This window comes from Stigmatopora argus, chromosome 9, assembly GCF_051989625.1.
Source record: "Stigmatopora argus isolate UIUO_Sarg chromosome 9, RoL_Sarg_1.0, whole genome shotgun sequence".
Taxonomy (NCBI): domain Eukaryota; kingdom Metazoa; phylum Chordata; class Actinopteri; order Syngnathiformes; family Syngnathidae; genus Stigmatopora; species Stigmatopora argus.
The window spans coordinates 16,671,945-16,696,882 of NC_135395.1; the positions used below are offsets into that span (position 1 = coordinate 16,671,945).

General features: G+C 37.4%; 1 protein-coding gene across 5 annotated transcripts in view; it reads left to right on the forward strand.

The window, feature by feature from the left end:
* Window positions 1-24,938, forward strand: part of LOC144082869 (X-linked interleukin-1 receptor accessory protein-like 2) — a 160,346-nt gene that overhangs the window by 108,386 nt on the left and 27,022 nt on the right. For all 5 annotated transcript variants that reach the window (XM_077610331.1, XM_077610334.1, XM_077610333.1 and 2 more), the window contains exons 5-6: window positions 5,906-6,092; window positions 6,177-6,330. In XM_077610331.1, the coding sequence (XP_077466457.1) occupies window positions 5,906-6,092; window positions 6,177-6,330 (341 nt within the window). The remainder of the gene's footprint in view (window positions 1-5,905; window positions 6,093-6,176; window positions 6,331-24,938) is intronic.

A 24,938-nucleotide genomic window follows, 5' to 3' on the forward strand; every position in this document is an offset into this window, starting at 1 on the left:
AAAGTAATTGCAAAGAGGGCTCAGGATTTATTGACAAGGTGGATATTGAGGTTTACAAGATGATTTGAAGATTAATTCATTTTCCATTTTACAAAATTGGCATTTTTCTCTTGATAGTTCTGCAAAAGCACAATGGCGCAAAACAGTATTCAGTGTGGTCCAATATCCCTCAGCTTATTTCTGCTGAGTCACTTTACCTTTCTCCTAGTCACACTGTTACTGTTCAATGTTGATTTAAATTGGTTTTCTTTTATATGTCATTTGCGATAGGAAAAATGTTTCAGAATGACAAAACAGTGCTTATTTCTTTAAGCATGTGTCAAGTAAGACTGCGTCAAGCAAACAAGCTGAACTTTTGTTCACTTTAATGTGTGCAGTCTGGTCTACTGAAATACAAATACAGGCAATCAACAGTCCACTTATTAACTTGCTTCATAATTGATTTACGATTGACAGAAAACAGAGACGTGGAGGCATTACCATTTGAATGGCTAATGATTTTTTCGTTCAATGTGATGAAAGTCAGCTCCAAGTCATTTAATCGATAATGTTATTGATATTTTCTCAACCCTGTATCATGGGCCCCAATCTTTTTTGTGCCATTGACTGGCTGTACATCAAGACTCTATTTCAATGGTCAGCTAAAACAAAAACATCGAGTTATTAACCAAGCAGCTAAACAGTAGGTAAGCAGCCAGCTTCTTTTCCACTTGGTATGCCAGTGAATGAGAATGTTTTTTTTTCTCATTTGACAATATTGTTTCAAAATGAAAGGAATTTAAGAGCTAGTCAAACACATGTACCATGAGATCTACACATTTACAAGAATATTTTTACATTAATGTTCAATTCTAATCCCAGCAATGTTTTACCAAAATTGAATTTCAGAATCCTCCACGTTGGATATAAGAGCAAGATAAAGCGCAATCCCAATTTTTTTCTCAATTTTCCTCCTTCTTACCTCCTAATCCTTCTGTTTTGATGGTCAAAATGATGGGTTTAAAAAATGCCCCTAAGAATTGGGACACCACTTGATCCTGCAACGTCATCACCCCTTGCTGGCAGGCAGACGTGAAAATTGCTTTCACTTCCAAAATGCCATTTATTGTCAAATATTACTCATTTTATATTACCCGTTGCTTTTTATTGAGATTGTCTGGCAATGGAAATAATTTTTGTACAGTCTGCAGGTTTCAACTGGGACATTTGCGAATTGTATGCAGTATATTTAAATGTTTCTTTCTTGTCGACCATCAATGTACTCCCTGCAATTAGCCCTTTAAGAGACAGTGGGAGGGACAGTTGAGCCATAAAAGAAAGTGTATATTTTATACTTTTACTCCTTACCCTTTAAAGACCAAGTGGCTATTCTTGGTCAATAAAAAATGCTGTTAGTAATTATTATGATATAATTTTTAGCAGTAATTATTATGATATAAATTTGTTTTATATCATTTTAAATCATTAAAGATTCCACATTTAATTTTAACATGGTTATTGAAAATAAACAAAGGCATTACATAACAATGTTTTACATTGTGTGCATTTTCTGCACCGCTTATCCTCACAAGGGTCGCGGGCTGCTGGAGCCTAACCCAGCCAACTGTATCTGTACACGGGGGACACCCTGAATTGACTGCCAGCCAATTGCAGGGTGCAATGAGACGTACACCCATTCATCCCCATTAATGTTAAGAAACAACTGAATGAATGCAATTGGAGGGACAAATAAATGTTTGTTCATTCTTCCTTACCAATCAAAATTGATTAGTTGTCTACTGCTGTCAGAGTTAAATAAGTGTGTGGTAAGATTTTTTTTTAAATCACAGGGTTGAAATGAAAGGTCTGAATGAAAGGCATTTGGATTGGACAACTTTATTCATCCCTTATTCGGGAAATTTCTTTGTGACAGTAGCAACAAAAGGCATAGTCATAAGTTAGACAGTACAGTCGCAAATGCCGTAGAACAACAAAGCAAAAGCACAAAGTACAAAGCAAATCAAAGTAAATGGGATCATTAAAAATCACCAAATCAAATCATTAAGACAGAAAAGCAACAAAAACGCTAAACGAGCAGGAGTGGACAGAGCTACCGCCAGCGATGAGATGCTAGTTATGGTTGCAGTGTCAGAATGAAGTGTAGGCATAAAAAGCCAAAGAAACATCAGCTTGAATTTTTGCAGGACATAAAATATTTCAGACAAACAATTCAATTGGCTTGCTCACTTCACATTCCACTCTTCTGCTATCCCCTTCTCTTTGAAATAGCATTTGATGGATTTCACTTCTTCCCACACCTCCCTGTCTCCTACAGTTTGTTTTGCAGCTTCTGGGTGTACACCCATTCAGTTGAACTTTCCACATCCCTTGCATATTCCATATCGCTAGCTTTGTCTTCATCCCTGAAGACACTTATGTCGTGTAGCATTCCCTGGTCAGTTGTGTGGAAACAGTCTCCTAGGCTTCATTCCCTCAGGGGACCATTTCCTGAAGAAGCCTGGCATGCCGGAGTGTCTCTGTACCTATGAACTGTAATATGACAGAAAAACAGGCCAAGATATGGGACGGCATACCTCGTAATGTTCGGAGTAACACACAGCAGGCACCCTTCGATCACTTTGGCATACCGGCATAGTGGTCTGTTCCCTCTAGTGCAATGTATTTGTAGATGCCCTGGCTTGAACCATCTGTTGTTAATAATAAACAGCCCAAGTTCACTATCTTTTAATTTTCTGCTCATACTGGGGTCTTGGTCAAATCTGGCCATGTGGTCAGGCCGACATTAACATCCAGACATCTTGGACACTCTAGATTGCCCCTAGGTGAGTGTGAGTGAATGGTTGTCCCTCTCCTCGTGCCCTGCAATCGACAGGCCACCGATTCAGGTTGTCCCCCGCCTCTGGCCCAAAGTCGGCTGGCATAGGCTCGAGCACCACCCCACGACGCTAGTGAGGATAAAGTGGTTCAGAAAATGAATGAATGAATTCTGAATGGCAAAAGACTGATAGCATTGGACAAAAAGTAGTGAATATGTAAAAAAAAAAGTTAACAATTTGTCATGATTTACCCACCTCCGGTATACAATGAATTTTGATTCAAATTCTGGACTCTTAACCTCTGTTTTATAAAGACAATACATTAGGTCGTTGTAGAGGTGCCAAGTGGTTCAAAGTATCTATGTAAATTGTCCATCTCCAATGATGGAAAATGGTGTAAGCATGTTACCGTATCCATGGAAGAATAAAATGTACATTGTTAGCCAAAAGGATGTTGCCACTTTTTGGTGAGTTTAGATAAGCAGAGAGCTGGCTTGTATGGGTCCTTGAAATCCTTAAAACTGCTTTATTTTTTTCTCTGTCGTGTTTTCAAGGTTTGAAAAATTTAAATACACTTTAAATTTTGTGCACAGTCCTTGAAAATGCTTTAAAGGGCACACAGTATTTCCCAGCACCCTGTCTAAATATATAAATGATCAAATGAAGGAAAATAAAATATATGAGCTTCATCGTTGCCATACGCGCCTTCTGAAGTTGCTTTCCCTTGATCTTGCATGTCGCAGTGCAACTCCCAAGAGTAGAGTGCAGTGTTTCAGTAAAGCTGCGGGATTCGTGCACTTTGTGGTATATTGGCAAATTGAGAAGATGAATCCGCCAAGCCAGCCACACTAATTAATCAGTTGGCGAAAATCTGACAAATGAGTGCGCCAAATATAATAATATGTGTAATATCAATCAGTATTGTTCCGTGTATGTGGGAGCACAGCATTCTTGCGCTGAAGTCAAGATAACAGTTAGCAAATAGAGTAGCATTTAAATGTATACATGTGCATTTGCTGTGGTATAGTAATCCCTTATGAATCGGCCTATGCACCAGGCTTTGGATCAACTCCCCTTGTTGCACAGGAAAACAGCCACTTATCTTGTTTTAAGGACAAGGAGAGATTGTAATAGCCATGTAAAGAGCTTTACTGCTTTCAGTGAGAATAAAGTAGTTTATTGAGAGCTACAATTAAACACAAACATGCATTGAGATATCATTTAGCTTAGCAATTGACTGTGTGAGAGCCATTTTTGAGTGTCCCAAACCTCAAGAAAGCATATTTACAAAGGTTTCCTTGGCCCGACTTGTGTGTGCCCGTCCATTGAACACCATATCAGCAATACTACAGGATCCCTGCTATTGGACTCACTGTTGTCAAGAGAACACAACCCTTCAAATCAGGGGTTTTTAGAATTGGCACCTTTCAGATGAAATTTCTCGCTCCTCTGGGGTCACAGAACATTTTTGAAGATGTTTACGTACTTGTGAGAAGGCACCATTTTTTATTTCTGCCTTAGCATAAAAAAAAGCCATGAGAAGAGGCAAGACCATGACACACGATCAGAACCTTTCAATAAAAGGAGGGAATTGAATCAAAGCTTTTCAGTTCTTTCTAACTCAGTGTGCATCATTGATATAAATATGCAAATACCATCAAACCATTAAGTTATATTTGAATATAAAATATATGGGCTGTTTCAACATGAATATTTATATTTATTATGTTTTTTCTTCATGTCACGATCTGTAAGGGTTATCGGTTCAATGATTTTGGGGGTGCTAGATCCTATCCAAGAAGGTCAGGAGCCAGAGTAAAACCTGAATGGATTACCAGCCAGTGGCATAATTATTATTATGAATTATTTTCTTGCAGTCCTTTAGCTGAATACCAATATTTAATACCAATCTCAAACGTAAATCAAGGAAAGATGAGCTTTTTTACTGTTTACGTTTTGTCAGTCATTTGAAATAGTTTGCGACGTCAGGCAATAATCCATCTCATGTTACCTGTTTTAATAAAATCAGGGATTGGCAGGTTTGAAGACTGGATTATTATAACACCAACAGTCCTTTTTAAAAGTAGATCCTGCATTTCAATTTGCACTTAGTTTGAAAACGACTTGCACTGGATTATGTTGTTATGAACAGAGAAAATCAAAAGAGCATGCTGGTAAAGGTAAGTGAATCACTAGAGGAGAAAACAAGAGGCTTCAGGCTGGGGACGAATTGATGACGAGGACACAACTGAGAGAAAGATGGATAAAAGGCTTTTCATTCCCCAATTTTAATGCTCAGTGGTCCTGTTTAGGTCGCTGACTGGAAAAATGCCTTTGTGTGTGTCTGAAGTGCGAATAATAGAGGGATCAATGAGATCTTTAGTGCCTGGAGCTGAACTTGGAAGAACCACACACGTGGTGCTTCACACATATTGTACCTTGAGTTCACCCTAATTTAATATATGGTGTTTTAATCAAAGATTTGAGCGGCTTTCCCTTGTCAATTTCAGCTGTTGTCTGGACCTTCACACTTTTCATATATTCTCATAACTCTTCAGCTCTTAGATGCACAATACATGACATGGATTTAAATCAGGGGTCACAAAATGGTCCTCAAAGGACTGCAGCGGTTGCAGGTTTTCATTCAAACCAAACAAGAGGTACCTTTTGCAAGTGTAATCAGTTGATTGCAGTCAGGCGCTACATATTTCAGAAGACACCTCATTGTCACTGGATTGATTTAAACAAAGACCATGACCCACTGCGGCCATTTGCGGAATGGATTTGAGACCCCTGATTTAAATATTATACAATGTGATACCTTGACAATCCCAATGCACACTGATGGGACATGTGTTGACCAAAAATTTACTTACATTTCTCAAGAGCTATTTGCAAATGCTATTTTTAGGCCCAATTATTTAGGCAATTTGAGTTGGATATCTAAATCTTTATGATAGACAGCCAAATACACATCTTCGTTTCCATATACAAGTTGTATAGGAAGATATCGACATTGCACCTCTAAAATGTTTGTGAATGAATATTTCCTCAGTATCATTGAATCTTGCTGTTCATTGTCTTTTTAGGAACTCCACATACTGCATGAAGGTGTCAATGTCAATGACGGTTGAGGAGAGTGACGAAGGGAAATGCTTCAGCAGCAATATCCGTTATCTGGAGAAAGCAGAGATTACCCACAGCAAAATGATTACATGTCGTGATCTAGATGACTATTTAGCTCCATACAAACAACCTCAAATGACCTGGTATAAGGTAGGTCACTCGGCTACATGTGAGATGAGAGTAACTCGCCCATTGACTTTGATGGTTTGACCAGTCGGATGTGTACCCTGTTAGGAGTGTGAGCGGGCTGAATGGAGAAGCTCAATTTTCATCAACAACACTCACATTTGGATCCCTAAAGTGGAAGAGGAGGATGGGGGTAATTACACCTGTGAGTTACAGTATGGATCCAGACTGGTGCGGAGGACAACACAGCTCAAAGTCACTGGTAGGACACAATGTAATGTTGGAACAATGCAGACACTTGCTCATACATCACCAGTCACTTTATCACTTTAAAAAATCCCCAACTGTTTACAATGTGAAACTTCCATACTTAGAATCCAGCATTGGCTCAAATTTGTGCAGCCTAATTTGCATTTAATTCTTTTCTCACCACATTTTTTTCACATTTCCAGATGAGACATATATTGACTTAAGTCCGATTTGGCAGTAGCATTTGACTTCCTTTTGCTGTTTTGTTTTTAGTGAACGGTAAGTGTTTCATAGAAGAGATGAAAATTCCAGTGCCAGTGATTGAGTGCACGACTGCTTGAACTATGTTTTGGCGAGTGCATTTTTGAATATTGCTGTATACCAATGAAAGTATGCTATTATCTTCTCTGGCACAAGCTTGAAATTGAGCTATGCCTTTGTGCTGCAGGCATGTGACAATATTATGGAAACAAAACTTTGTGTCAAATGACACAAACATTTTATAGATTGAACTATTCTTCAATTCTTTTCATAGTTGTACTTGAGCTTTTCTGGTGATTAACAAGAGCCATGTGAATGACTGAATTTATTCATTTTTTTGTATCGCTTATCCTCACAAGGGTCACGGAGTTGCTGGAGAGCCTATCCCAGCCAACTGTGGGCAGTAGATAGGAGACATCATAACTGAATGAAAGACATGAATTGCTATTTTAATGATGAATTGGCATGTTAACTTAACTTACTAGAATAAAAGTGAAGCATGACCAGATCCATTGGAAAATGAGGAAATAAGAGAGGGCAAAGTTTGCCGCTAACAGCTAATTTATGGACATGCTCCACCTCGGGGCCATTAATCATTCTAACTGCACCACTGGCAAATGATAGCCAAAGGCCACAGATGGATATTTCTCTAGGTAAGATTGCGATATAGAAATATGCTCGCAGAATTAAAAAAAGATAGTGGTTAATTTCCTTTTTTATTTCTTTGTCTATCTTTTTGTCCAAGTCTCCACTGATGCATTTTAATTATTGTCCTCTATTTATTTATCATTTAATATACAAGTTAGACTAATGTTACTACATGTGACGCTTCTATTTAAAAAAAATGGCTCACCACTAATTCCGATGCATATGAAAACCATTTTGCTCCCTCTCACTGACTTGTAATTGTTTGAATTCCTTTTTTCTCTGTATTAAATTGCTGGGGTCCATGACAAAATGATTCTTCAAAACTGCAAAGTTCAATTTGGGAAAATATCAGTTATTACAATAATGTGTGCCTTTTTACACCAGGAAATTGAATATGACAGTTAAAAACAAATAGCATCCATGGCACTGGAAAAGAAATGTTAGATTAGGATAGAGTATTGATCCCAAAGCACATTCTTGTATCCAGTTGTTGCGACAATAACTAAAATAATATAAAAAGGGTTGCTGCTGTGTAACAATAAAAATAGAATAATAAAAATGACAAGAACCATAAGGTCTCCAAAAATACCTGCCAGTATTGTAGTGCACTAAAGGTATTCATCTGGGGCTATGGACAAATGTTGGTTTGGTCACAAAAATATGCTGTTTGTGTCTAGCTTTAGTATATCATCACAAATTCTACAAGTTGGCTGCAGACACATTTACAGGGCCTTCCTCGTCCAAATACACACTATAGCCGCAACATTTACTAATTCCTTCCATCTCCAATTCTGACTCGAGGGATTTTGTATTAGTACTCAATAATGTTTTACATGAATGACTCGGTCTTTAAGACATCTGCCAATGTGTAGCAAGACTTAACATCTTTTTGCTTGATCCTTCAGTTACTTGTGCATCATTTGGCAGTATCTTTTAATGACTGTGCTTTTTAACATTAAAGAGTGAAGAAAGACACTGCGGCTGCCCGTTGATCAGCCGCTGACTATGATGTTGATTCCTCCAAACTCGTTAGCTGGAATGAGCCCTGGAATTAGTTGTGAACTAGAATGCGTTTAATAATACTCGTCTGATTTGCTTCATCTTTTAATTAACATCCGTGCCAGAAGGAAATGGGTTTATCTCGCTTGTTTGCAATAGTAATCAAATGTAAATTCCCCACAATGTCCGACTTAAAAAATACACAATGTGGAAATCCAAATGGCTTAGTTGCTTAGGTTCACATAGCAATTGGTTTTCTACAAATGAAAAGATTTTCCAAACTCCTTAAGCTTTTGATATGATGTAATTTCAATGCCCTATGAACCCTGTGAGGCTAAGCGATGAAATGAATACATAATTTATAATTTACATTGGCATTTTTCAATTTTCTTCCTATATTGCCCTTACCGGTAATGCAGACATATTGCCTTTACAGGCAGTGCAGACAAAAACACTGACAACATTACCATGCTACAAATTTGACCAAATGAGAAAAAAATGATTATTTCCAAATATCCTGGACAACTACTCTAACCGTGTAAATATTAGTCATTATACAGGAAAAGGTGACATTATCATCAAGTCTTGTCTGTTACATCCCAGACATTTCCACAATTGCTTTCTGGTCTGCTCTATGCCTCTTTTCTGCACTCCTTTCATAACCCATGTAAAAACAGAGTGAAAAAAATCAGGACAAAAGGAAGATTCATGCATATTTCAGAAGCATTCTTTACTAAAATGTGCATTGGTTAAATATGGGAATACATCATTCTCACTAAACTTAAACCAGTCAGAATTCCTGAGTTGAAGCTCATAAAGGTTTGCATCTATCAATTTGAGCGACAGACAACGAGGGGATTACAGCGCAGTGCAAAATGTTGTAAAACCTCAATGGAATATGTTCTTCTTAATGCTACAATTCGAACACACACCCACACATGAAAGTGTGCACAACTGCACACATACACCCACATGCACAAGGTTCATCTCTCTTTGACAAGGGTACATTTAAAAACACACCATTTATCCTTTCTAGACTACTCTGAAACAAAATATAAATGGTCAAAAAGGGCCAATATTTTTGGCTGTAATGGTATTTTTCCAAATATTTCCTGATCAGTCTTTTGATTAGAAAGTTTTGTCATCTAAGTTCTTGAGTTGTATACATAATTTACTAGTCCTGCTACATGGAATAAAACACTTAGATCTTCGTAAGGCGGGCCGAGATCGTTTCAATATTACTAATAACTGTCTGACCAAATTGTATTTTCTTAATATCCATGCTTTTTTCTGTCATTTAAATGAAACAAATGTTAAAATCTTCACAAAAGCTAATGGTCTTCACCGTTGTAATATGTTACCATCTCACCATCCCTTATTTGTTTCTTGATTGCCCATTTGTTTCCATTCCTTTGCTTACGTCTGCCCCATTTTTCTTCTGTTTCTGCCTTTTGGCTCTTTTCTCAGTTTTTTCGTTCTTTTTGCGACTACTACTCTCACACTCCTTCACTTGACACCTTCTCAATTGGACACACTACGTAATAACAGTGTTCCCGTACGTACGTGTGTTTGTGTGCACACTCGGCCTGTGACCTAGTTAGAGACTCACCTCCTAATTCATTGTGAAATTGTCTCTGTTCTCCAAAGACAGAGGATCGCAAATGAGATTATTCTGTCCCTTGCTTTCTTCTGCCTACTTTTGTTCTTCCTTTTCCTTTCAAGAACACATGCATTGACCAAGTTGGGCACGAGAGAGCAGGAGGTAAACAACACCAAGAACAGACTATCCTGTAGATGTTTGGGTTGTTTCCAGGGTTTATTTTAAAGTAAAGAGCCTCAGGGTTATTCACGCCAAGATTTAAATGATGCATGAAGACAATTTTAGCTCACGTTGTCAGAAGTTGCTTCCTAATTCATGGCTCGTCAGGTATGGGCCCTAGTTTTATTTGTATATATGGTTTCCTTACCTGGCAGCAAGGGCAGATTATTTGAAGTCTTGAAACATTTTTTCCGCTATCATTCATACATTTTTCAAAACTCTTATCCTCACAAAGTTTGCAGGGTTCCTGGAGTCTATCCAAGCCAACTATGGTATGGTAGGGGACACTGAATTGATTGCCAGTCAATCGCAGGGCACAAGGAAATGAACAACTATTTAAACTCACATTCATATTTAGGGACAATTTAGAGTGGTCAACCAGCCTACTACACAAATTTATTGGGATGTGGGAGGAAAGCAGAGTAACTGGAGAAAACCAACGGTGGCATGAGGAAAACATGCAAACTCCACGAATTCGGAATCTACTAGGGATTAAACCCTCAATCTGAGAACTGTCGTGACCGGACGTTTGGTCGACCGGACGTTTGGTCGACCGGACGTTTGGTAGAACAGACATTTGGTAGAACGGACGTTTGGTCGCCGGGTTCGCTCGCTGTCAAATTATGACAGAGTTTACTGTTGATATTTTGATTATAGATATTTAGATATTAAACTCACTCTCTCTCTCATGATTATAATTTTGAGAGCTGGTTTCAACAGTAACAACCCGGCGACCAAACGTGCGTTCTACCAAACGTCCGTTCTGCCAAATGCCCGGTCGACCAAACGTCCGGTCGACCAAACGTCCGGGGACCAAACATCTTTCGACGAAACGTCCTAGTACCGAGAACTGTGCAACGGGTTTGCTAATCTCTCTTCTGCCATGTCACCATGCCATTATATTTTGCAAATAAATTTTACTCAAATTGAACTGCATTTTTCAAACCTTTTAATGGCATGCTAAATGTTTGCAATATACTTGTCAGTTTTGCGCATCCATTAATGCATTTTCTTTAATGCTTTCCCTCAATGACCGTAAAAATTGTGTCGTACACCCTGGACTAGTAACTGACCAAAAGCAGAGACTAGTATTCACACTCAAATTGTCATCTTAAATTCTTTTAAAAAACTCACATAACTAAAAAATAATGTGGAACAAAAGACACAAAATGTAATTAAAAAGAGCAATACAGCAGTTATTTAATTAACTATTGTCATTTGATGGATAAAGTGGACAAAACAGGGTTGTGTTTTTCTTCTGTGAGTGAGTATAAGTAACATTTTTGTGACTACTTAGCTGAGGTGAGTTCAGGTCATTTGTGTTTTTGTTTTTACAGCATGATTTAACATAATTTGGCCACTGGTTTGGAAAACAGAAAAGTCAAGAGGATCATTATGTACACATTCACACAAGATTAACTTGTCCATCGATGTTGAAGACAAAAACAATGTATTTTTCCACCTTCTTAGCGCATGCACACACGCAACGACACAAAATCCCAGAGGTGAACTTAATTGCATCCAGTGTTCTTCTTATACGGACCCTTCTGTCTCTCACACATCGATACCTCTGGAAAGATGTAAACCACAGAATCACCAAATTGAAGCAAAAGCAAGTTCAGGGAATACACTTGCAGCAATTATGTAAATGCTTGTCTGACTTGCTGCACTCGACTGAATAACATGCTTCTGACCTATGGTAAAACTTAACAAGCTTTGGGTCGATTTGTCTCATTCAGAAAATATCACTTTATTGTCTGTTTGCAAAACAATTGTGTAGAATAATTATAAAGTTCCCTGCAATTGGCTGACCACCAATTCAGGGTTCAGGGTGTCCCCTGCCTTGTGCCTGACGTGAGCTGGGATAGGCTCCAGCACCCCCCAGTGAGGATAAGCGGTTCTGAAAATGAATGAATGAAAGCAAAAACCTGACTTATCATTGTGTTGGGGCAGAATGCTCTAAGGGTGGTATACATTTGTGCACTCTGCTTGTACTAGACAGAGAAAAAGAAAATGGTTTGGACAGTCAGAAGGCAAAGGTGTGTTTGTATGAGGAATAAGAAGCCGACATAACCGACATATTACATAAAATATTAACTAAGGGGAAATCACAAATGTGTGCTTTAAAATGGGATACTCAAGAGACCGCCTTCCACCCCAATCGCTAGAGCGCACAATATGAGGTCTAAAAAGTCCCAGCTGGATCACCTGAAGGAAGGATGAACAATTTAAAAAGACTCCTAATACTTCAAGTCACTGAATATGTTTGTTGTGTTTTAAGAAATTCTATTAAAATTACATTTAAATACAAGCTTATTAACTACCAGAGCAACAACATAAGTCACGGAGATCATGTTTGTGAGAAAGAAGAGGAGTAAGAAAGTGACATAGGTCATTAAACTGGAGTTAATGAAGTCTGTTTGCCTTGATAACCACGCATTTCATTAGCTTGCCCTTTATAACAAACACTACTCAAAAACTACACCCATTCCTTATTGTCTGGATCCGTGATGTGAGGAATTAAGTTAGACGAGAATGTGAATAATGAGCCGACAATTGATTACAGACAAGTACAAGTACTCCTCACTAACTTTGTTTTGTTTTCTTTTGTTCCATCCTATTTAGTCACGACTTCCCATCTTCAGTCATTTCGTTGAATTTTTTAGTCACAGATCATGAAGCATTGATGGACCATTATGGACATAAATGTGAGCTTAGACTCAAGTGTGTTTTTATGTGGTAATAATTAGCTGTTGCCACATTCATTCATGGACGTCTATTTTATTGTGAACAACATTTAAGGCATGTTGTTTTAATTAGAGAGAGTGTTTTCAACATAATATGTATGGTGGGAACGTGAGATAAAAACGTGGGTTATGCAATACTTAATCCTTGGTGAATATTAGAATAAAAATATATTTTACAAAAAGAAAGCTTTTCCTCTGCACAAACAGACATCAAATTGGATTTGAATGCCTCGTTTCTGATTTCAATGACTTGCCTGGTATTGCTGGAAAATAAATGAAATAATCTATTAATACAAATGTGTGTAAATGAACATTGGTTGATTGAATGTTTCCACCTTTTTTTGCTTTTGTTGTTGTACTTTGAACAATTTAGCCATTTTAATCTGAAAAGTGATGCAGTTATACACTTAAAACTAATTAATTAAACTTCATCCCGTACTCGGGAAATTCATTTTGTTGCAGGAGCAAGAAAGTGAAAACACTGACAAAAGACATTGTAGACTTAAGTAAAATAAATAAACATGTTACACTATATATATATATGTATATATATATATATATATATATATATATATATATATATATATATATATATATATATATATATATATATATATATATATATATATATATATATATATATATATATATATATATATATATATATATATATATATATATATATATATATATATATATATATATATATATATATATGTATATATATATGTAACGAATTTGAATTTGTCCATATATAAATGGACAAATTCAAATTTGGATCAAACAGGCAGATCATTGGACAAGTGTCAAAAATTCTCAATCTCACTGTCTGACTCACTGATGGAGGGCAAGAAAGAAGATGCAGGGCAAGAAAATACTGAAATATCGACCTGGTAGGCCATAGTAAAAAGGTCAGCACGTAGTGTGTATTGATGGACAGGGCCTGAAAACATAGTTAGTGTTTATTAATTTGTCTATAACCTTAAATTAAATATCATGGTCTCTATAATTAAAGACGGTAAAAATATCCTCAGACAAATCTTACAAATGATTCATTTCCAAAGGTTAAGATATATATATATATATATATATATATATATATATATATATATATATATATATATATATATATATATATATATATATATATATATATATATATATATATATATATATATATATATATATATATATATATTTCTGCTGGTATGAAAATGTTACAGTGACCAAATGGCATCATTTTTTCATTGTTTTTCTTTACAAAAAAAATAATATAAAGTATGCTACCTCGTTCAGTGTTACTGGCAGTGATGTGGGTTATAAGAGTTTATCATTAATAGACTCTCCCTCTCTTGCTCTCTTAATAAGAGCACAAGGAGTCATGCTTTATTGCCTCGTGTTGGAAGAAGTGGCAAGGAGTTGCACATGTTAATTAGTTCGCAATTGCTCAATACGTATAGCCATGATCTGCCACCAGGTGATGGCTAAATGGATACATTTTGTTTTCCCATACTGGCATTAAACAACAAGCCTAACGCTTTGAGGGGTTTTTAAAATATGAATGGGGAAAATGTTCCAATTACAACATGTGCAAGGTCACATTTCTGTGGCTGAACTAACTAATTGGCAGTATTAACAAAACAGACGTGCTATGTTTTAAAAATGTTTTTTTTTTTCAAAGCATTAATGGAAAATAAACAGCTACTGGATCTGTTAGATTTTAAAAAAAAAAAAAGTACAGCATTCACTAAAACACCAGATGGACTCATATTTATTTTGTTGATTATGACTCGTTCCATATTTACATCATTCATATGTGAAAGCTTGCCTCCAACATACTTTTATCATTCTTGCAATTGGACTTTAATTTTAAAAAGTGGCCTTTCTTACTGTCACATATGTTTAATTCATATCATTCAGTTTGAAATATTAACACACACAACTCAATTAAAAGTATTAATACATGGCATTAAGACATTCCCGCAGAAAGAGGTCGCGGAGCCTCTGGCTTTATTGAAATAGAATGAGTGAGGAAACATCCTGAAAGGTTATGCTATGTCAAAAGTGCCATCATTCTTCTACCATCTTATTTACCATTCACAAGCATTTATTCATAGTGATATTCATAATGGAACTATCATTCCTGATGAAAAATCTCTTCATCCAAACAAGTTGCAAATTCCTGTAAGCTTCACTAACATGTTTTCCTGGCTTTCTCACTCATGTGAAAATCTTGACTTCGCTTTCCGCTCGAGGCTCTCTCCTCCCCCAGGGCTTTTTGTGTCAGCACCGCCTTATTCCATCGTATTATGTTCCACTATTTTATCCGTCCCTCATTGCACCGCAGCAGCCGAGATATGAATGCTGGACAGATTTTGCGTAGAAGTCTTGCTTTGGGTTGCTGAACTAAATAAGACGATCGTGTATTCGTCTCTATGTATGTGGCCCTAGGTGGCTTTCAACTACAGGATGCGAGCTGAAAAAAAAAACGCCCCGAGTTGTTTCCAATACATGTCTTGCCCAGCTGTAGCTCTGTGCTTGCTTATGTGTTTGAGCTGATGCTCAAAGCAGAAAAAAAGAAAAGAAGCATTACCATCTGTCTGAAGCATGTTCGTAAAGAAAAATATATATATGATGCATTTCTGATCTAAATTACTGTTGCTGCACATCTGTAGTATTACCTATGTGATGCACACTAAAATTAATCTCTCAATTTTCCATTATATTATATTTATATATTATTAGGTATTATAGGAAACATGAGATTTTACATTTAGCACAAATTGTGTTTGGAAAATCATTGATTCATTTTGTCCTAACTGTTTAAGCTGCCGTCCAAGATATTCTAAAAAGATCTTTGTCACCTTTGTTATTGGGATAAATACAGTGTGCTCTCACTGTGTCTCTCTCTTTGTATCTAATACATGTTTAATCATTTTAAGAGCTGTTTAACCCAGTTACTATCTCGTATTGTTACCATAAATATACCATAAGTATTGTCTTCCTCTTACATCGCACAAACCAAGCTAAATATTAAAATAATTCATTCAATCATTCATTTTCCATACCGCTTATCCTCACAAGGGTCAGGGTGTGCTGGGGCCTATCCCAGGCAACAATGGGCACCAGGCAGTGGATTCTCTGAATTGGTTGTCAGTCAATCACAGGGCACAAGGTGATAGACAAACATTCACACTCGCACTTACTATAGCTATGGGTAATTTAGGTTGTTCAACCAGCCTAACTGCATGTTTTGGGGATGTGGGAGGAAATCGGAATACCCGGAGAGAACGCACGCAAACTCCACATAGGAAGGTCTGGACCTGGAATTGAACCCTCGACCTCAAACTGTGAGGTTGACCCATTAACCACTCTTGCGTCAGGCCGCTTAATAAAATAATTTATCATTTTACTTAGGAAAACCAAATGAGGTGTGTCTTTTGAAAAGTGGTACCCGAGTTGATATGCTTGAAATGTACGACATAATTTGACGAACATTCCCTTCTAATTCTGCAAGAACATTCAGCTCTAAAAGGGAACAAGGATAACATTTCCCAGGGTCAGATTTTGTGAATAGGGAGTTTTTTTCCAGCATGGTGTCCTTCTCTTCCAGGAACTGTCAGATGCTGAGGTTGTTTTGAGCAGGCATGTTGCCATGCTGGAGCAGTTGTCTTGCCACAACGAGTACCTTTTCAAGCACACTGACACAACAAAAACACCAGAGGATATCTTTGTAGACATTCTAGTTGATCGTCAGACCCACTTTAGAGGGGAAATTGCCTGCCCTTCTGGCAAGAGCCCACAGATGACAATTTCCATCGAGTGAGAAGCTTTTCTTCGGACATTAGAAGAATGGATCATGCCTACAGAAGCGCCATATTGCAAAATTACCAACACCCGGTGTAACCCACCGCACGCTGTCAGACTTGCCTGAGTCACAAAATACATAGGCCACCATCCTGTAAACTGCCACACGGTGGGCTTCTCGTCTATGTTTTTCTTTTTCCCCTCACAATGTTGGTGACGAATGTTGACTGCTTGACACCCAACGTAGATGAATTAACATTCAATGTAGATATATGGCTAAAACTCTTGGGTAGCACAAAATAAAAACAAAAAAAATGCATATTGGTGTTATTTGATTTATTATTGTATCAATTTAGAGATATATTACAATCACAATGTCATACTACTTTGTATTAAGATTTTATTTCTTATTCTCTAATGTGTAGTCAGCCAGCCTGCTCCTTCTTTGAGCAATGTTAAGTAATATTGGAAAAGGCCTTTAGGGCGAACACAATTAATTTTGCAACTAATTTCCCAATACACCCCAGCTAAGTTAAAAAAAAAAAATCTATTAGCACACATCAGTAATGACACACTCTAATGCATACACATGAGGCCATTGTCGCAGTAAGGTACAATATTCATGTCTATAATATAACATTCCATTTTATGGATTCATTCTCGATGATTCATAGTCGGCTTTTATAAATGCACATTGTTTAAACATTTTAAAAAGTAAAGTAATTTAAAAAAACAAAACCACACACACAATTAATGCAAATATGGTTGAAATGTTGACTTAATTACTTTTTTGCACCTAATTCAGTTTCCATCGATGGCAGAATTAACCACAGCAGTACATGTGTGTAGATTTGCAGTGTTGTGTGCTTGTGATAATTATTGATTTCAGAGCGGTTTGCAACTAGGTTTCCAGTTTCCCTTGACACATAGTACTGACCCCTATGGAAGAGTGTTCATATGCTCAACTTTCAACATGAAAATATGCTTGCGGCTAATTGTAATGCTTTTTCTTCTGCAATATGCGTGTAATCTAATCTAAATGAGCTAATATTAACATTTCATCTCATCTAATTTTCTGAACTGCTTTATCCTCATTAGGGTGGCGTGGGGTGCTGGAGCCTATCCCAGCTCTTTACGGGCCAATGGCGGGGGACACCCTGAATCGGTGGCCAGCCAATCACAGGGCACAAGGAGACGGACAACCATACACACACACACACCCATACCTAGAGGCAATTTAGAGTGTCAAATCAGCCTACCATGCGTGTATTTGGAATGTGGGAGGAAAGGCCCGGGGAGAACATGCAAACCATCCTATTGATTTCCTATTTAGTTTTTCTTATCTGCATTATGTTTTCATGACCAGTCAGCCTTCACCCCTTATATTATATCTTAAGGGTGTGATTTTTATCAGATTTAACATTGGAATAAACTAACTAGGGTAGCACAATTTTCCAGTGGTGAGCACATCCACCCCAGAGATCTAAGATTGTGGGTTCAATGCTTCCTGTGTGGAGTTTTCAAATTCACCCAGTGCCTGTGTGGGTTTTCTTCAAGTACTCCAGTTTCCTCCCACATCCCAAAAACATACATGGTAGTTTGGCACCCAAGTTTTACGCTGGATGCTCTTATTGACGCAATTTGCAAATTTTTGTTGATGATAAACCATTCCATTGTGAGAAATCCAAACACAACACAAGATGTTTGCATTTGAGATATGTCCCACTATTACCTTTGAAGTTGAATTGGAAAAAAAATTATCAGCATGTGACCAGCTTGCCTGTATCAGCCTTAAATACGTTATTTGATTTTGGAATATGTTTCAACCCCATTGCATCATGAAACCCATTTTCCTATTAAACAGAATAATATTTAGCCATGTGCAGCCCTCTGTCATCTAATCCCCAGAGAACGTCATCATTAGCCCAGAGGTTAGTGTTTGGAGCTATATTATCTTGAAGTTTCATATTAAAAAAAAAAAAAAAACTAATCAAAGTCAAACAAAAGACAGTTAGGAATCGGCGATTGCAGTGAACAGATGCAATATTTCACAAAATATTGCAAAATCAGTTAATACGCATCTAAGGTGGTTACGCATGACTATAATCAGGATATTTTAAAATACGTTTAATTCCCCAACTTTACTCATTTTTTGTTTGGTGGTAATATCACATTGCAAGTTTATCCTCAACTTCATATTATAAAAATCCCTTTTCAAATCTCTAAATCTAAATTTAAAAAAACACAATTACTATGTAGTTCAGTATTCCAGGTATAAAGAGACCTACTGTAAATATATTTGTCATATGATCTACAGGTGGACGTGCCAAGTGGTCGCTCAGCCATCCCTCCCCCCAGCATCTTAATCTGCAATATGGTCACTGGCTCGTCTATTAACATTTCAGATTGCGAATGCACCTCAAACAAGCAAACATGCAGTATGCTCATTTTGGCTGTTTGCCTACTTCTTCATGTGGTACTACTGTATTCATTTGAGCATAGTCGGTACACAGTAAAATATATGCAATATAAAGATATGCATAGAAAAGACAACAGTAAACAAGACAATGGGTAGAAACTAGACCAAACAAAAAAGATCACATGCACAACTTCAAACACAGTCATTGACTTAGTAATCAATAATTTTAACTGCATTAGTACTGTAGATTTTTTTTTGTGGGCTAAGTTTATTTCATTAAATACCATTAGCTTACAAATGACAATTATTTCATTTGTAGATAGTAGATACACCAATTTAGCGAATAACTGACGTCTGTGTGAGTATTTATGTGATTTAAGAGGGACAGGATCATAACTTGATGAAATATGGAATAAGAAGCACGAGTAACCATTTGGATTAACCAAAATAGCATTCTGGAGTAGTACATGAGAGAATTGCCATTTTCTGGTTGATTTCAGCCAGTTTCTGATTGAGTTCGGCTCCAATATATTCCGACCAGGTTTGGCCTAACTGTAAAGACAACAGAGAAACTGGTTGAAGGCCAGCAACTCACAGGACTATGCCTGTGTGCCAGTGCTATGAAGCTCTGACAAAGTTTACCTTCTCCTCCAGCCAGCAAAGTTCCTCTAAACTTTGTATGAGACACATACAGTGGTGCAAATACGTATTTAGTCAACCATCAATTGTGCAAGTTATCCTACCTAATCTAAAGATTAGAGGCCTGTAATTGTCAACAAGGGTAAACCTCAACCATGAGAGACAGAATGTGGGGGGAAAAAAACAGAAAATCACATTGTTTGATTTTTTTAATAATTTATTTGCAAATCATGGTGGAAAATATTTGGTCAATACCAAAAGTTCATATCAATACTTTGTTATGTACCCTTTGTTGGCAATAATGAAGGCCAAACGTTTTCTGTAACTCTTCACAAGCTTTTCACACACTGTTGCTGGTATTTTGGCCCATTCCTCCATGCAGATCTCCTTTAGAGCAGTGATGTTTTGGGGCTGTCGTTGGGCAACATGGATTTTCAACTCCCTCCACAGATTTTCTATGGGGTTGAAATCTGGAGACTGGCTAGGCCACTCCAGGACCTTGAAATGCTTCTTACGAGGCCACTCCTTTGTTGCCCTGGCTGTGTGTTTGGGATCATTGTCATGTTGAAAGACCCAGCCACGTCTCATCTTCAATGTCCTTGCTGATGGAAAGAGATTTTCACTCAAAATCTCGCGATACATGGCCCCATTCATTCTTTCCTTTATACAGATCAGTCGTCCTGGTCCCTTTGCAGAAAAACAGTCCCAAAGCATGATGTTTCCACCCCCATGCTTCGCAGTGGGCATGGTGTTCTTCGGATGCAATTGAGTATTCTTTCTCCTCCAAACACGAGAACCTGTGTTTCTACCAAAAAGTTCAATTTTGGTTTCATCTGACCATAACACATTCTCCCAGTCTCAGCCTTCCCAGCCTGGTGCAGGTCTACAATTTTGTCTCTGGTGTCCTTCGACAGCTCTTTGGTCTTGGCCATAGTGGAGTTTGGAGTGTGAGAGACTGAGGTTGTCAGTGAATTTAGATGCAAATTGAATATTTACATTTAATAGAAAGTACATCACAGTCACTCAGAATGCAACTTATATTCTTGGGGCCCTCTTTTTATAAGATTGAATAGGAAAAATGCTCTTTTTTTACAGCTCTTAAAATATGTCTCATTGTTTTTGTTATTATTTACCCTTTTCCCCCCACAGACAATAACCATTTAACGCAAATTTCAAAAACCATTTCCTTCTTCCCTAAACCTTGATCATTTGGGGTGTGAGCATACAAAGGCCCAAATCTCATGTTGTGTCATTTTGGAATTTAGAGCAGCATTGGGACAGAGCCCTGAAGGTGAGACTAAGTTTGGACTTGATCTACTGTGAAAAGATCCTGCAGGGAGCCTGATGGGAATTGGGAATGCTCACCATGCAGCTGTCATATCATCCCTCTACAATCATCACTTCTAACCAACAAATGGATGAAAGCTTACAGACAGGATATGCCAGTTTGATACTAATAAGCATTTGCATATCACTGAAGTCATTTTCTGCTATTTTCTGGAAATCCTCACGACACAAGGTGTTCCCTGAGGGTGATGGTTTATACTTGGATAAAAAGACAGCAAATTAAGTTATAAAGTTGTTAAGCTATCGCTCCTTGTTTTCTCCCCGACAATACTCCTCAAAAGAATCCTCAATGCAATAACAAAAGGAAACTTTTAACTGAATGAACTACTGAAAACATAGAAAGACTGTTGAACATGCTATGATTTCTGTTCCAAAGCTATCAGATCTGAGGGCGTATTTACACCAGAGAGTCCATTGTTCACCTCCTTTGGTACAGACCAAAATGCAATGGACCTATTTTCTTTTTGGTGTGATTCCTTCTTAAATTGCAATTTTCACCAGAGTACCAGGCATTGCAACATCAAGCCCACGCATGTGCAAACATCGTTCAATAATTGGACAAAACAATCAGGATAGGGTAACACTGTAAAAAGTGCAAGTAAAACCCCACTTTTTGGGTTTAGTCCGGACCAAACAATGCAAGTGTGTAGACAAAAATGATGAGTTACAAAGGGTTTGAATTACAGTGCTGATTGGACTAATTAAACTCCTTATCTCAAATTATCTTTTTAGATTTCCCTTGAGGGGACAAATCAATTCTAAACCAAATGAACAGATTTTACTATCCCGCAATTTTTTATATTGTTTTTTCAACAACAACAAAAAATTACACAGCTTTTTTGTACAAGAGCAAAGTACTCGTCCAGATGTACATGCATCCTTGTTGTTTGAAAAGGGGGATGGGGGCAGTCTTCACCCGTCAGCTGGACCACTTGAAGTCGCTATTTCCTTCTTTGACACTTGGTAAACATTGACAGCTGGAAGGCCAGATAGTGGAATGGATTGATGGACAGATGGAGAATTTATCTGTCGCTCAAGTGCAGAAAGATACTCAAGAAACACTCACAAATCTAAATATGAGAAGGCTCAGCCGATGTGAGTATTTTTTTAAATTAGTTTTTTTCTGGGTGAATTTAATTAGTTGGTTGAAATCACTCTCACCTTACTGCTGCTGGCTCCATTGACACCAAGGATAGGAACACACTATTTCCAGTATCAAGGCTTTAGGCGACTCCCATCCATGGAGATTAAGTTAATTATCTTGCTCGTATCTGCAATCATCTTGGTGTTCTTACGCTCCTCCCTGCTGTCTTTCACTCAATCTCACTAAGCACTCAGGAAAAGTGTCAACACGTTAAAACTGTCAAGTGATGCATCACCTTTTTCCCCATTTCTCTGTTTGACAGTTACAATGAACAATAAATTCACAAATTCAGCAAAACCAGGATGCCAAATCATTTTTAGGATTTTTAAATTCTTCAAAATGCTTGATATTGGATGTTTTATTGACTTTTACGCAAGCTATTAGAAGACGATAACACTGATTTAAACCTATCTGATTTTTGATTATTTTGCTATATTTTTTGTATCTTATCGGCACTTGTGGCATCAACTTAATTGTTTCCTGAATTGAAAATTGTTTCCCGATAGCAAAATTAGCATATTTGGCAACAGCTGCAATTGCGAATCAGCCATAAGACAATAACATTCATATTGGGCAACAGCATTCATTTTCTGAACCGCTTTATCCTCACAAAGGTCTCGGGGGTCCTAGAGCCTTTCCCAGCTGACTTTCAGGCACGAGGCGGGGGACACCTAATCGGTGGAGCAACAGTATACAAATTTCATTCAACCACTGAAAAAAAATAAACTAGCAAAATGTTTAGTCCAGCATTAAAGGCTTTGAAGGCCCTTTCAGCACACTAGGGCCTGGTTAGCTTTGCGCGTAAAAAGCTTTTCTTCTATTCGAGGTCAATGTCATATTGTGCAGGTCCATGTTGCCCAGAGAAGTTGTGCAACAGCAGTGGTTTGCATTGGTGTTTTTTTCTCTAAGCACAGTACTGCAATCGACTTTGCATCTATTATTTCACAGACTAATGAATTATCTTTCACCTCTCTGAATAATCTTCATGCCAATACTGTTTTAAATAATAAGAAAAGTTATTTTTATATTGCTTTCAGATTGGTAGGTTACTACTACACCATTGCCACTGTTGACATTTCCAATTCTATGCATTATAGTTGGCGACAATTGAATTTCCACAAGACAATGACCTACAAAAGTCCTTAGCTAGCCTTTTCAAAGAGAGTGCTACCTCTATGATGTAGATTATGATGACAAATGCATATTTTGACGTTAGCCATGGACTGCATGTGTGCCTGTGAGAAATTTACCGCTTCTGCTGAGAGGTGATAAGACCTTTAATAATGAGCTTCTTCATTCTGTCATTAGTCAATGTACTGTCACTATCGCAACCATTTTTAGTTTTCATTTATACACAGACCATAACAGAATGAGTGGAGCGGTTGGAGTGTTTGAGTATACAGCAGCGGCTTATTTGGAGTTAGTAAAGAAAAAAAATTGGTTTAACTCCAGTTTTGTCACGTCAGCATTTGTGTCATGCTCACATTAGACCTTCAAATACACATTTACTTTTGACAATTTGATATACCCTCAGGTTTCTCCAAATTTGTGTCCCAAGAGGGGCTTTTTCTATGAAAATATGCTAATTCATATTTCAGAAAACACCAGATCCTCATAATAACATTACCTTCTAAGATATATTTGCATAATCTCTGTGCAAGCGTCAGCCCTGTGTTTATCGGAGACATTTTAGCTATTTTTGAATGACTCATCTATCAGATATTCTTGGCACATGCTCAGATGACATCAGAGATTTCCGGTGTCAAAGCAGCTTGGTAATGACTTTTTAAAGAGGTGCATGAAGCGGTGACACTACATCAGGGGCAAAGGGACAATGCTCAAACGAAGCAGTTGGCACTTTTTCTTTCTTTTCACTTTGTTTTTTATACATAATCCAAATAGAGTTTGTATTTTCTTTAGGCACAAAACTTTTGGTTCTGATTTAGGCAAATATCTTCTTAAGAATGACAACTTGCCTTCATGGGGAAATTTAGTTTTGCTTGCACCAAAATGTACCCAATGCATGTCCTTTCAAACTGAGCCCCTGTAGTATGAAGTATACTTTTCCTTGATGTTTGTTGCCTCAAATATCTCCATTTAGATAGTACTGATGTTAAGTCTGTGATATGGATTTCAAATTTGCTAGAATCTTTTTATGGGGCCCATGACCTACGACAGAGTGCATGAAAACAAAAAACTAAATACAATCTGATGAGGCAACATGGCAGAACTGATGGAAGGATACAATTGGAGCAGAACTGATGAGACTGCCTGCTGACGATGACATGAACAAAAACAAGAAAGCAAAAATGACAAAACAGGAACATCACATTTAAAGACTAACGATAAGATAGATCTTGACAGGTGTTTGATTTACCATCCCCATGCTGAGTCTATCAATTTCATGCAAACCCTAGGTTTCTTGTCTTGTCTTAGTGCAGAAAACAGACCATTATTAAGGGATCATATTGCATTTAAGTCTTGTTTTTTCTGGACTAGCAGGGATACAAACTTCCCATTGCTTTTTAATTCTACTGCAGTGACGAATGATGTCACAGTCCAATAGTTCTTTTCATTTCCTAATTCAGGACCGGTTTTAAAAGAAAAGCTGAAAAACAAAGTTTGGTCTGTGAGTGTTGACTAAAGAGACAACAACACAATTCGCATCATTTGCCCGTGTCAATGAAAATTACAGTATATTTTTCAAATCAGAACGCTGAGTGTGATTTTTTTTTTTCCTGGTCGTGACTTGTACTTAAAGTGAGAGAATGACATTGCATATCAGACAAAG